The sequence below is a fragment of the Guillardia theta genome, assembly GCF_000315625.1.
Source record: "Guillardia theta CCMP2712 unplaced genomic scaffold GUITHscaffold_53, whole genome shotgun sequence".
NCBI classification, from domain to species: domain Eukaryota; class Cryptophyceae; order Pyrenomonadales; family Geminigeraceae; genus Guillardia; species Guillardia theta.
In genome coordinates, this window is record NW_005434621.1 from 81245 (window position 1) to 94435 (window position 13191).

The 13191-nt window shown below is 52.9% G+C and overlaps 6 protein-coding genes across 6 annotated transcripts; 3 read left to right on the forward strand and 3 right to left on the reverse strand.

The window, feature by feature from the left end:
• Nucleotides 1-752: 752 nt before the first annotated feature.
• Nucleotides 753-1558, reverse strand: GUITHDRAFT_141257 (hypothetical protein; the record flags this gene model as incomplete). Its single annotated transcript, XM_005829224.1, has 3 exons — nt 753-847; nt 1050-1119; nt 1184-1558. The coding sequence occupies 3 exons, from the start codon at nt 1556-1558 to the stop codon at nt 753-755; spliced, it is 540 nt and encodes a 179-aa protein (XP_005829281.1).
• An 803-nt stretch (nt 1559-2361) lies between these two features.
• On the forward strand, nt 2362-3929 carry GUITHDRAFT_111577 (hypothetical protein; the record flags this gene model as incomplete). The annotated part of the gene is made up of 7 exons (XM_005829225.1): nt 2362-2427; nt 2595-2693; nt 2740-2816; nt 2864-3296; nt 3404-3550; nt 3729-3811; nt 3854-3929. 7 exons carry the CDS (start codon nt 2362-2364, stop codon nt 3927-3929), a joined length of 981 nt encoding a protein of 326 aa, XP_005829282.1.
• Nucleotides 3930-4077: 148 nt separating this feature from the next.
• On the reverse strand, nt 4078-4661 carry GUITHDRAFT_73945 (hypothetical protein; the record flags this gene model as incomplete). Its single annotated transcript, XM_005829226.1, has 2 exons — nt 4078-4526; nt 4580-4661. 2 exons carry the CDS (start codon nt 4659-4661, stop codon nt 4078-4080), a joined length of 531 nt encoding a protein of 176 aa, XP_005829283.1.
• A 2058-nt stretch (nt 4662-6719) lies between these two features.
• On the forward strand, nt 6720-7634 carry SEC22 (vesicle trafficking protein Sec22; the record flags this gene model as incomplete). Its single annotated transcript, XM_005829353.1, has 5 exons — nt 6720-6916; nt 6964-7145; nt 7200-7294; nt 7345-7399; nt 7447-7634. The coding sequence occupies 5 exons, from the start codon at nt 6720-6722 to the stop codon at nt 7632-7634; spliced, it is 717 nt and encodes a 238-aa protein (XP_005829410.1).
• A 138-nt stretch (nt 7635-7772) lies between these two features.
• GUITHDRAFT_88112 (hypothetical protein) lies at nt 7773-9009 on the reverse strand (the record flags this gene model as incomplete). Its single annotated transcript, XM_005829227.1, has 6 exons — nt 7773-7929; nt 7983-8061; nt 8142-8239; nt 8282-8422; nt 8474-8625; nt 8923-9009. The coding sequence occupies 6 exons, from the start codon at nt 9007-9009 to the stop codon at nt 7872-7874; spliced, it is 615 nt and encodes a 204-aa protein (XP_005829284.1). The 3' UTR covers nt 7773-7871.
• Nucleotides 9010-9550: 541 nt separating this feature from the next.
• On the forward strand, nt 9551-12817 carry GUITHDRAFT_164137 (hypothetical protein; the record flags this gene model as incomplete). The annotated part of the gene is made up of 2 exons (XM_005829228.1): nt 9551-9702; nt 9751-12817. The coding sequence occupies 2 exons, from the start codon at nt 9551-9553 to the stop codon at nt 12716-12718; spliced, it is 3120 nt and encodes a 1039-aa protein (XP_005829285.1). The 3' UTR covers nt 12719-12817.
• Nucleotides 12818-13191: the final 374 nt, after the last annotated feature.

Genomic DNA, 13191 nt, shown 5'->3' on the forward strand with positions numbered 1-13191 from the left:
GGGGGGGGGGGATTGAAAGAGGAGTGGGAGTGGAGTGGAAAGGAGTGGTGGATATGGGTGGTAAGAGAAAATATGAGATTCTTCTTTGTAGGATGGTGGAGGGGACCTAAGGATGAGCCTGCCATCGGTGGGGTGAGTTTGAGATTCTACTCCCTCGCTCCAGAGTTGCTTCTTACAGTAGAGAGCAGTATTATTCGGACTCGGGATACGCTATCATCTACACTCCAGAACATCCAGAAGGTGTAATCGTAGCAGACCCGATGGCCGAGTGTCTGCCGGGTATGAGCGCATATTACAAATGAGTGTATTGTCACAATGTGAATGGCAGGAACAGGCATACCATGCTACCGAGCAGGGAAGGTTGCTTTTTTGTAAACATTGTTGTTTCAGTTTTTCTTGTCCTTCGATGACCAAGGGTCTTGTTACCTGAAGCTTTTTAATTGGATTATAAATAGACATGAACATTGTATCCATCTTCTCGTATATGGCTTTCATTTCTGCAGCTCTATCATCAGCATAAAACAATATTTTTTGGGTTGAGAAAATTGCGATCTTTATCATCAAGTTTGCGAAAATCAAAAAAATGTTTCTACTATGGCTTCATTTGCGCAAGGTTGTGCGCTACAGAATACTCTGATTCGTTGAGTAGTAAATGTTACGGTGCATCCCTCATCACAACTTTTGCATAGAATCGTGATCCACTGCTGTTCGTTCTTCGCCCCACTGGTGAAGCTTGTCTTCTAACAGGAGATTCAGGGCGTCGAACGGGCGACGAAGGCTGACGGATAGGAGAAGACGGCGGTTGTTGTTGCTGCTGCTGCTGACGTGTAGTGCCTCCACGATGTGTCTGCAGAACAAGAGAAAGTCAGTCCACGCAGGGAGAGGACACGATGCAGAACCGTCGTCTCCTCCAATATGTAGTCCATCTTAGTCAACATTCGCATTCGTCGGTGCTCTGCTTCAGAAGTTCGTGCTCGCTGGAACTGTAAAGATCCTGCAGTTGGAGCAGCGTGAGACAACAAGGAAGACCGACCATCGAGAGCTCTGACCTCCCATGCTCGACGAGTCCTGCTGGTACTGAACGTTCTGGTTTACGTTCTCTGACATCATGTAAAATTGCTGTGGAGAGAAAGGACAAGGAGTCAGTGTGTACCATGGAGAGGAAACTTCTCTATATTTTCACCTCGGATGCATATGATTCCATCGAGTGCTGTGATTCGTTGTCCGACAAGCCCTCCCTGAATTCTTCTGACCCATCCTCTCGGTACGAATGGATGCTCCCCTCGCGAATATACTTGGGTGAATTCTTCTCATAGGCAGCATCCCAGTAGCCACGAGAAGACTTTGCTCTCTGCTGGCACACCATCAGGAGCTCATCAATCTCCTTGTGCCTGTTGCAGATTCTGTCCAGCCTCCCCAAGATCAGCCATGCCGCGGCACACGATGCAACTATGAGAGCGACCGCAGCTATAGACGCAACGACTACCAATGACCTCACCTGTTCACTGACTGCACTCTGTACTAGATTATTTAGAATGACTTCGGTCGACATGGACATTGAATGTTGAAACTAACTTTCTCCCCCAGCTCAACTGAGATCAAGATGATAAGTATATCTTAAGTTTTCACAGCTTTCGGGGTCTTCGCGTCAAATGGGACACTGTTTTCCAGCGCTGAAAAGGTGGCAGGAGACGGACTGGAGAGTGAAACTTGCAATGATAGACTGAGACTCAGACGACGACGAGACAACCTTGTTCCTTGTCTCAGTGACTGATCAAGAGGCTTCTTCCTGGGGTTTCTTGTCTTACCTTACCGTCTCACCGACCTCTGTTATATGCGATTTCTCCTTTTACCGCGACCATGCACTGTGTTCCACATCCAGGTTTGACAACGAAAAGTTTCCCTCGTTTCAATCGACAGAGCTTTTTATTTGAACCTTATATTGTATTATTTGTAATTTTCTTTTATTATTTGGAAGATATTGAGGAAATGTACCTCGCGATGACCTTGTGATAGACTACCTCTGCGAATTGATTTGAGCTGTACGAATCGATCATCACCCGCATGTTTATTTGTGTTATAGGGGTCCTCTTTACTATTGCTTTCGGTGGAACGTGAGCACCCAAAAACATTTTCGCACTTCTTGTGGTACTGAATATTGTACGAACATATATCTTTTAAAAACATGTGACGAGCCTTTAAAACTTAATAAGGCTATCTCTCGAGTGGCTGATTGGAAAGAACAACTGTTCGTATCCACTCAAGAGGTCGTCACGTTACCTTCCTTTGACCCCCAGTCACGTTACCGGTACTTTTCGCCGGGAAGCCGCCGGATTTTGTCCGGGGAACAGCAGCGCCACGATGCTGGGTTGGGTGACGAGAGCAGTGCAGGCCATGCAGGAGATGTTTCCGCTGGAGCTTGCTGAGGTAGGGGGAGGATGAGGAGGCATGAGGAGGCAGTGAAGAGACTGAGAGGTCAAAGAGGACAGAGAAGATAGAGGGGGGAGGGAGGGAGGGATGGAGCAGAAGTACCAATTGTCTGCTCTGTTTTCTGCTACGCCAAACATGGTATGAAACTCACTCAGCTGCGCTAGCCGTGGGACAATGTGGGGATCCTGGTGGAATCTTCCTTCACCGAAGAGGAAATCGGCGAGTCTGGAGCCATCCTGTTCACGAATGACCTCACTGAGAAGGTAGCGAGCCCTGGAGCATGAATTGACTGATAGTGGGAGCTTCAAGGTTCTGGAAGAGGCGCTTTCGGCTGGGGCAAAGCTTATTATTACTTATCATCCTCGTCCCTTTGGCTCGTTCAAGAGGTCATCTCCTCTCGCGATCTGCAACTCTGGCATGAGATGGAATGCAGGCTAAATCTCTCCGACGTCACGCAACGGATAGTGCTTCGCTGTGCGAGGGCGGGAATATGTGTCTACTCCCCCCACACTGCGTGCGACAATGCATCGGGGGGAGTGAACGATTGGCTGGCACAGGCATTTTCGTCGGATCCTCAATCAATCAGCCCTGTCAAGCCCATGAAGATAGAAGGTAATGTAAACAGCACGATGAGGCTGGAGGCGCCAGTTGTGACAACTGTGCCTCGCCTGAAACCAGTCACACCCTCCATCCCCTCCTTGGTGCTTCAAGACGCATTTGAAGCCATGGTGGCAGGTTATCCTGGGGCAGGATCCGGGAGGATCGTACAGTTACAAGAGCACATCTCACTGAAGGATGCGGTGGAGGTGAACAACCCTCAAACCCTGCTCAAGTACTCCAGGTCTCACGTGCAGTTGTTGCGGCAGGTCGTCAAGAAGCGATGCTGTCTTGAGCATGTCCGGTTGGCCGTCAGCGAGAAGGCATCCAACCCTCCCGCCGACTTCATGACGATCACTGACTTGCGTGCTCTCAGTGCCAAAGGGGGGCGAAACTCGAGAACATCAAGATCAAGAGTGTAGCGGTGCAAGCTGGGTCGGGAGGGAGCGTTCTGCTGGGGTGCCCAGCGGATCTCCTCGTCATGGGAGAGATGAGTCACCATGACGCGTTGGCAGCTATTGCTGTAAGTTGCTATCTTCCCTTCGGAGTATCCTCAACATCCTTGTCTTCAATCTGCAGCTCTTGTCCAACCTACCAAATTCTCTCTTTCCTCCAACGTACCCCCCTCCCTGACGTGCCCCTCGCTGCTGCTCCTCAGCTCTGTTTCTATCCATGTTTGTCTCATTCTTAGCTTCTGGCAGGCTGGCTCGAGCGTCATTCTTACAGAGCACTCAAATTCTGAGAGAGGCTTTTTGCCCCAAATGGTCGATCTGTTGCAAACAAGGTAATGAATGGCAAGGTGTCTACATTTCTTGATTGTGTGTAGGATGCAGGCGGCAGGCTACGACAAGCTTCAATACATCATCTCGACTACGGATTCCGACCCTCTTTCAGTCGTCTAGTGCTGTTTTGCACTTCGAAATGAGGATCTGGAAAACAAAAAATGCCATCCAGCACAAATCCTTCTTCGGCTTCTCAGATTCAGTACATTCGCATGAAACATCAGCCTGCGCATATGACCCTTGCCATCCTCTTCGTCATCTGCATCTTTCAGTAGTACTTGCACTGAGCAGCTGGAAGACCAAACTCTTTCGAGAATGCCCACTTCTTTGCCTTCAGCTGCTGAAGCAAATTCCCGTCCAAGGTCACGCTGGTACCTTCTGCAGATGCTGCTGCAGGAGCAGGAGCGGGCTTTGATGCTGCCGCAGGCTGTGGCGCCTTGGGCGTAGGGGCTGCGGCCTGCGGTGCTGCTGCCTGAGCTGCTGCTGCCTGTGGCGCTGATGGCTTGAAGTTTTCAAACGCACTGACATCAGACAAGCTCTCGCATACCACCATAACGATCTCTCCCACGGCCACGTCTGAGGCCCCGTCTTCTTTAAGGATCGCAGCAACGTATCCTTCCTCTTGAGCCTCCCACGCCATGGTCGCCTTGTCTGTCTCCACGTCACAGAGATGGTCTCCGGGAGCAATCTTCTGCCCGATTTTCACCATCCACTTGGCTGACGAGAACAAGAGTCAGAGCTATAGGGAATGCAGCGCAGGAGATTCCTACCTATGTTACCCGCCTTCATGGTGGGTGAGAGAGCAGGAAACGCAAGCTCCATGTGAGGAGGCAGTGAAGAGAAAAATCGCATGCCCCCCAAAGCACGCTGGACGCAGCGAGCTTGACCTCCTGCAGGAGCGCGCAAGTATCTCGATTGAACAGTGGTTGATACTGCTCTTGAGGAAAGGGAAGTGCGGGTGGAGGACATGAACGAAGAGGAGGAGGGATTTTGAAGGTGGGAGCAAACGGGAAGGGCGCGGAGCATTGATGAGGTGCGCAGAGGAAGTTTCATGGCAGAGCGCAGCATTGCGGAGGCAACGTTAGAGAGGTAGGGTGGTACTCAGTTAAAAGGGGTATGGAGTATTTGGTTAGTAAATAGTACCGGGTACTGCTCAATATTTTCATTGAAAGACATCGGTGGGGGTAATATTTGTAGGGGTCATCGTTGTAAATAGTGGGTAGGGGTGGAGGGACAACTTGCTATGGCTCAACCATAGGGTGTAGCAAATCGACCTTGTGCACCCTCAGCATGGTGTACCCCTACTTTCAACCATCAACTCATCAGTAAAATGAGGGTGGGTGTGTTATTCGGGTGGGGTAGGGGTGGAGATCACAGTGAGTCTAGCATGACCGGGTACTTGGACTCCAACTTAAGAGGTAGGGGTATTTCAAGACTGAGTCTGAGGGGAGCTTGATCATGATGAGGCAGGCTTGAAAGTTTTGTTCAGACCGGGTCCATCTAGAGCCTTCTATAGGATCACAGGGGGTAGGGTGGAGGTCTTGAGTCGTTGGCACACGTCACTTAGAGTAGAGTGAAAATGAATGGTAGTGAAGAGCTGTGGAAAGGTAGGGGTAGGGTAGGGAAGATAAGGGGGTGGGTTCATAGATAGTCATCCTCATTACCGGTTCTTGGACCAGTAAATGATGGGGTATGTGAGGACATGGGGTACGCGATATGTTGAAAGCCATTGTGATTAAGGGGGTGTCAACCCAACCCTACCATACGGCATCCCTTTATTGTACCCCATGGTCAATTTCCCATCCGCACCCCATACTAGAAATACTCACCCGTCATACTTGCATGACTACCCCTATATTCTCTTTGTACTACCCTTGATTATGTGGAGTTCATTTGCTAGTACGGGTATCATTAATAACCCTACCCCCTCAATTGGGTAAGAAATGAGCAAGGACCCCTGATTAAAAGAACCCTACCCACATCCATCTGCCATCCCGCCAAGGCTCAATGCAGGCGGGATGAATGCGAAAGAAGCGTGAGATGGCAGAAGATGTTGAAGGAAGCAGAGCATAGGGGAACGGAAGACATCAGAAATGTTAAGATCAATCGGGTTGAGGAGGAGAAGAGAAGATTCAAAACCAGTGATGTGTTGGTGTGATGGAGAGGAACGAGAACGATTGAATTTTTCATCCAGCGTTCCTCTGAATATAAGTGGACACCGACTGTCGAAGTCAATTATGACATACTTTGTTGCAGCATGCAATGTTTATTGCTGGGTTGAGTCGAGTAAGATGGGGATTGGATTGTACTTCAGACAAAGGATGATGCCTGTAGATTAAACAAGATCCAGGATGCAGGATCGAAAGCAGGATTCGTGAAGGCATTATCTTCCTCGATCTATTATCGATAGCAGATACATGAGTTTCGTCATATGTGATGTCGTCCTAATCCATCACAAACTATGATGAGGGATTCACTGACAAAGGCAGGGCTTGACCAGTTTTGGTTGGACTTGTTTGTTTTAGTACAGATGTAGCGAGGTGGTGAGTGGCTGAGATAGACTCTTGTCTTTGCACGCATGAACTTGTTGTTTTTTTATACTTGATGCTTGTATTTGTTTTTTAGTTGAATGGTCTCGCACTCAAGTCGTGATAATCATTCTCTGACTGTGTGGAAATGTGCAAAGTACATTTGTTCAGGACCTCCATTGAAAGAAAAAATGCACGATTAAGACGAGTAGGAACAGAAGGGTGGAAGGATTCTCAACACAGAGTTCATTAGTTTTAAAATTGTTCTTGACATCTGAACGGACACGATGCTCGCATGTTTCTATCTGAAGTACATTGCGGTGCAGTTGGGCGGGCGTTTACCTGGCGTTACAATCCTTGGCGACAAGTGAAGCAAGAGGACATGAAGTTCACTTTGATTTTCAAAGTACCAATCTCAGCAGGCCAGCTTCCTGTCCCTCTTGCAGCGTCCATGGACGATGAGAAGGATGCGAGCGGCGAGCTGGAGAAATACAAAGGTCAAGCTAAGAAGATCATGCGACAGACAAGCACCACGTCTCCGACTCCATGCACCATCGAGGCAGGCACTTATTCATTCCAGTGAGATGCTCCAGCATGTCGCGAACATGAACTGAGAGGTTCTGCAGTTATGTCATTATAGATGCTCCTGGGACCTCAGGATCCAAGATCTGCTTCCTTACGTTAGCTGAAAAGGGCTGCCCGCGCAGACTTGCGTTCGATTATCTAGACGATCTGCAGAAAGAGTTCATCCAACTGCACGGCCAACAAATTGACAATGTGGAGAGGCCGTACAAGTTCATCACATTCGGTAATGGCAGGCGATGGTGGCTTCGATGAGAGCGCTGATGGTTGATTGCCTCAGATACTTTTATTCAAAAGACCAAGAAACTGTACACAGACACTCGCGCTAATCGAAACCATTTGAAGATGATGTCGGATGACTTGCGAGACATTCAGGTCACTCTTGGGCCCTTGTCGTCGAGGCTGATGACTTTTGGGACGCGCAGGGCATAATGACAAGAAACATACAAGAAGTTCTTGGAAGAGGAGAAAAGCTTGAAAGTAATCAAAACTGAGAGAGCAAAATCATGCACTCAATGTGTTTGCAGCCGTAACAGGAAGATCCGCCACCTTGTCTGCGGAGACGAGGCGTTTCAAAGACAAAGCTACTTCATTGTACGATAGCCCCCTATGCTCACTCTTGCTGTGCGTGATTCTCAATTCACCGTTCAGGTATCGGGACTTGCTGTTTAGACAATGGGCTCCATTGGTGGTGAGTTTCTGCCTATTGCAATGATAGAAATTTTCCGCAAGATTCAAAATGCCTTGCAGGTCGTGGCGTTGGTTGTAATCATTCTGCTCTACATCTTCTGGCGATAAACAAAGTGGCACTAAATTCCATCTTCCCGTGCTTCGTGCGCTCTGCAAACGATATCGCATTTTTTGAAAATTTATTGCTTCGTACAAAACGACAAAAAGATTCATGAGAAAAAAATATTAAAACAATATGACTGGCGCGTAACTCGGTGCTGATCTAGAGCGGCAAGACTGATTTTCCGGCGAGGAGGATGGGTATGGAAGATATCACAGGCCTTGTCATGTGTCAGTGCTGTACCTGCGGTCGTGCACCTCGAAATATACTCACCCGTATCTATCCTGGTTGTCATAGAGCTCGTAGAAGGGGATCGCCACAAGAGTGTGATTCTTGGCTACGGCAAAAGTGCCTGGGGAGACGGGGAACGCATGCTTCAGAAATCGCTTGCACATGTTGGTGGGAGAAGGAGAGTGGGGATGAGGACGGTACATGTTTCCGGAAGGTGGATCAGAAACAACTTTCTACACTCCTTCGGTCTCGTCACATGCACAGGGAGGTATGGATACTGCCGCGAGTCGAAGTTCGGCCTGGCAATGCATGAGACAGAGCGAGGAGCGAGAGCTTCTTACCTCCACCATGTCGCCAGCTCTTCCCCGACCTCCCAGGGCAGGGGCTCCTCCTCCTTGAAGTCCGGAGGAGCCAGTTTGTTGATCAGCTTTCTCTTCAGTCCGTCTTCCTCCGTCTCTCCCGGCCTTAGCCTCCCGCCAGGCCTGCATGCTCGAGGTCAGGCGTGCTCGCTCCTCCCGACGGATCAAGTTTACAGCCGAAAGATCTGGTGGGCCCCAACTTGCAATAGGAGGACATGGGGATGTTTGTGCTGGTGCACAATCAGAACCCCTTCCACTGTTCTTCTCAGCCCCTCCTGCTCATATTTTGCTTCCATCCGGACGAACCTAGAGCTGGGATCCTTCTCCTAAGACCACAAACAAGTCACTCTGCCAGTTATGCCTGCTGCGTGTAAAGACACAGAAACATGCAGGACATCGAGATATCAGAGCAATTCCAACAGGAATGAACAAAGTCCCAGCATCTTAAAGCATGACGGATATCTAGAGCGACCCCAAGAGTTCGGACTCAACAAAGGGCATCGCCAGAACAGAATGGGCCGGGATTGCGGTGGGAAGAGCAATGGGGGGAGCAGGGGTGGGAGAAAGGAGACCAGGAGGACAAGGTTGACTCTCAGAGGCAAGAGAGGAGTTGTTCAGACCACTTCATCTTTGTCTTCCTTGGTCCCGATCTTGTACTGCTCCAGAGGGTACGCGTTCAAAATCGTCTTCAGCCGCTCCCCTCCCGCCATCTCTCCTCCTTCCCGCTCCCCTCATACAGCCCTCCCCCTGAAATCATCCCCCTCACGCCTCGAAATCATCCCCCTCATGCTCTATTCATCCCCCTCATCCCCCTCGATGCGTTGGAGATTCTTCTTTGAAATTTGTGTATACCACCCCCACCCACCTTTTTACGGTGAAATAAGGGGTAATCATAGCCTCCTGTAGTCCCAGTCGCCCGACAGCCGTTGGTACGGTCCCTGTCTCGCCATGCTGCGGTGGCGGCTCGGAGCGCTGCGGAGGGAGGGCTTCCAGCCCGCTCGACGACATCCCTCCGCCTCTCGTCGCCCTCCTCTCGGCCCCTCCTTCTCTCAGCCCTCCTCCTCCTCCCTCTCTTCAAAACAGTGCCCAAACTTCCACCCCTACCCGTATGTCCACCGCGAACGCAGCCCCTCTCCTCCCCGTGATCACGGGGGCCGCGAGGTCCCTGTAGGGAGGCAGAGGAGCTTTTCTGCTCCTCCTATCCGCCCTGCTCCTGTCAACCTCAGTGCTGACGTCAAGCAAGCACGTGCCATGTCTGCCGCACGGTTTGTCACCGACCAGGCACCCTTTGACGAGGAGGAAATGCGGCAAGATCCTTTCCGCGAGATCTACGAGTGGCTCAAGGACGAAAGTCTGCACGAGCATCTGCCATCTCTGCTCAGCCTCGGAGTCTGCGAGCTCAGGTAGCGGCAACGACATGCACATGTGCGACGCTGACGCTAGTCTTGCAGTCACTTGGCAGACCTAGACGCCATAGACCTCGGAGAGGCAGGGCTGTCCCGACCGGAAGTCAAACGATTCCTGCGCAAGCAAGCGAGCATGGCCACTCACTGCTGTGAAATCGCGTCCAGCGCCAACGAGACAGCCTCCTCCAACTTCTCCTTGCAAGTTGCCAACGTGACGGACAAGCACGGGGAGGAGGGGAGCGAGAGCGAGAGGAGCAACAGCTCTCCTTCCGTGAACCAGCCCATAACTTCAGAGCGCCTCAAGCAGGAGCAGGGGGCGAGGGCAGGAGAGGACGTGCTGCCGTATGACGACACGAGCTTTGGGTTCCGCGGCCTCCAGCAAGCCTTTCAGAGCCTGGTAAGGCTTCACCGAGGAGAGGAGCAGGAGACGATCGGCTACGGCATCGCTCTGCAGGTCACCAACGCCACCATCAACACCTTCTGCGTGCTCGTCAGCGCTCAGACTGCGAGCAGCACAGACGCGCTGCAGTCGCTGAGGATGAGCATGGAAGGGGTGGAGGAGTTGGAAGCGAGGCTGGACCCGCAGATCCTGCTGGTCTCGTACCCGCAGCAAGGCTTCCACCTGGTTGGAATCGACGTGTTCAACGCGAGCGTTGACTTCTCCGAGGCTCTCAAGAGAACCTCTCTCTCCTGCGACAAGCCTGCCGGCGGCATCAAGGACAACGGAGCGGTCGCAATATGCGGGTTCCGCCATGGCCAGAGGTCGCTGGCGGTAGCAGGAGTGGAGCAAGTCTCTCAGTCTCATGTGGTTCTGCACAAGGCGCTTGAAGCGCATCCTTGCTCCGTCCTCGTGGTAGGGGATGAGGTGACGGCGATGGCGCTAGGGAGCGACGGCACTGACCGCACTCTCCTCCTCCTCCACATGTCAGACTTGAAGCAAGTGGTGGCCTCGTTGGACGCTTCCCTCCCGCTCTTCTCGAGGACTCTGTCGTTTACGCCTGAGAGCAGCGCAGCTACCGGAGCTGAGAAGAGTCAGAGCTGCCAGCCGGACATGGACAGAGCGAGAAAGCCGCGGGCAAGCTGCGAGCTCGTCCCGTGCCTCGAGCTGCCGTCGATGCAGAAGACGATGGGAGGGAGCAGAGCAGGCAACGAAGACAAGCAGCCAGCACAGGACAAGGCCGAGAAGCAGGAGGGAGAGGGAGGTAAAGACGGTTTGAGCGAAGATCGACATGCGGCTGAGCAGGGGAGTCCCCCCGACCTGCCCGCTGCTGCGGCAGAGGGGCTGAGCGAGGGAGGAGAGGGCGGGGAAGAGAGTATCCGTCGCATGCTCGAGTCCGTGGCTGAGGTGGACGACGTTTCGACCCTCAACATGCTGCTGCTGCACTTCCTCAAGTTGAGCACGGAGAGCAAGGTCATCCTCACAAGGATCGACCAGATCTGCTCTCATGGGCAGGAGCTCAGCCGCTCCCTCGAGCAGACCTGCGTCCTCCTCCTCCAGCTCATGGACAGGCACGCTGACGATGCAGATGTGCAGGCCCTCTGCTGCAGCATCCTTTCTGCGCTGTCATGCGAGAAGAGTTTCCAAGAGCACATCGCAGCCTCTGGCGGAGCCCAGCACGTCCTCAAGGCCATGACGCTGCACCCCGACGCCCTCAACGTCCAGCTCAAGTCTAGCAGAGCCCTGTGCAACCTTGCCTACGAGAACGGCGACATCCAGGAGGACATGGCGAGGAGCGGAGGGGTCGGGATGATCCTGCTGGCCATGAGGAGGCATGCGTCCAAGGCGAGGATCCAGGTGGAGGGCTGCGGGGCCCTCTGCAACCTCTGCGCCAACAAGGCTGAGAACCTGAAGCTGATCCTGGAGGAGGGAGGGCTCGAGGCGATCCTGCAGGCCATGTCGCTGCACGTCTCCGACCAGGACGTGCTCTTCCGCGGCTGCTGCGCCCTCTCGAGCTTCGCGTCGTCACACCAGCTGGACAAGGAGCTGAGCGAGGGCGGGGCTGTGAGCGTGGTGATCAAGTGCTTGCTAGTGTTCCCGGACAACGAGGACCTGGTCTACAAGGGGTGCAGCGTCCTAGCGGACGTGTGCGAGGGCGAGCCCTGCCTCAAGACCTGCAGCAGGCTGGGGGCGATCCCTGCCGTGCTCAAGGCGCTTGCGGGCAAGTGCGAGAACGTGAGACTGCAGTCCAAGGGGATGCGACTCCTCCTCCTCCTGTGCGGGGACGGTGAGAACCACCAGCAGCTGATCAGGTACGAGGGCATCGGGCACGTGCTCAAGGTCATGGAGACGCTGAGGGGATCGGGCGAGATCCAAGAGCGAGGATGCGCGATCCTAAACAGACTCGCGCGGGTCGGGGACGCGCTGGACATGGTGATTGAGCACAACGGGGTTCAGATCATCGTGACGGCGATGCTGGACCTGGACGGGAACATCAACGTGCTGGAAGAGGGGCTGAGCTGCCTGTCGAGGCTCTGCCTGAACCCGACGGCGAAGGAGGAGCTGCTGCAGACGAAGCTGATCGAGTTCATCAGGAGCGCGATCGAGAGCAACAAGCTCCCCAAGACCTGCCGCATGTCAATCGTCCGGATCGTGCAGGCGATCGCGGGGCTGGATGAAGTCTTCAGCAGCGCTCTGAGGAACATCGGGGAGCATCGACCCATCTCCGCCATTCTCCCTCCTTCCATGCCGCGCACTCCGTTCAGGGCGAATGCGGCTTCAGAGGAGCGGCGGCCTGCGTCGGCGACGTTCTCGGGCAGCGGAGCGAAGCTGGTGAAGGAGCTGAGGATGCGACACGGGGACAACGAGAACGTGGACAGGAACCTGCTGCTGGAGCACCAGATCTCTCACCTTGCTAGGGAGGCAGAGGTGATACGAAACGAGAACCTTAAGATCATACAGCAGTGCACGCTGGATGGGAGGAAAGAGGAGCTGCTGTACCCCCCAAAAGGCAAGAAATTCTTGCACAGCTGGATGGGAAGAACGGGGGGCAAGAAGGCGAAGAAAGCAACCTGATGCCGGGAGGAAGCGAGAGGAGGTGTATTGCAATTGTAGGATGATGCCATCGTGTTGTGTTTGTGATAAGATGACAGTGTAATGAAAGTATGAGACTTGTTCGCATCATGGTCGTCCTCCCTCAAACCACCTCCAACTTCAACTCATGTGAGATCTTGTCGAGAATCTGCTTCCACCGCTCACCCTTGGCAACCAGCGATACCTTCCTTGGACCTGTGCAATTTCAGAGGATCGTTGGTGTGGGTGGAAACAATACCGTCCATGGGTGGCAGGGCAAAATCCTCCTCCTCCTCCTCCTCCTCCTCCTCCTCCTCCTCCTCTTGTGCTTGGAATCCTTGCGAGGCAACAAAATCCTTGTCCTCCATCAGGTGGATCGTCAAGTAACTGAACACAAGTTACAACCCTCCTCCTCCTCCTCTCCTCCTCCCCCCCTCCTCCTCTCCTCCTCCCCCTCCTCGTCCTTGTCTTCCTCT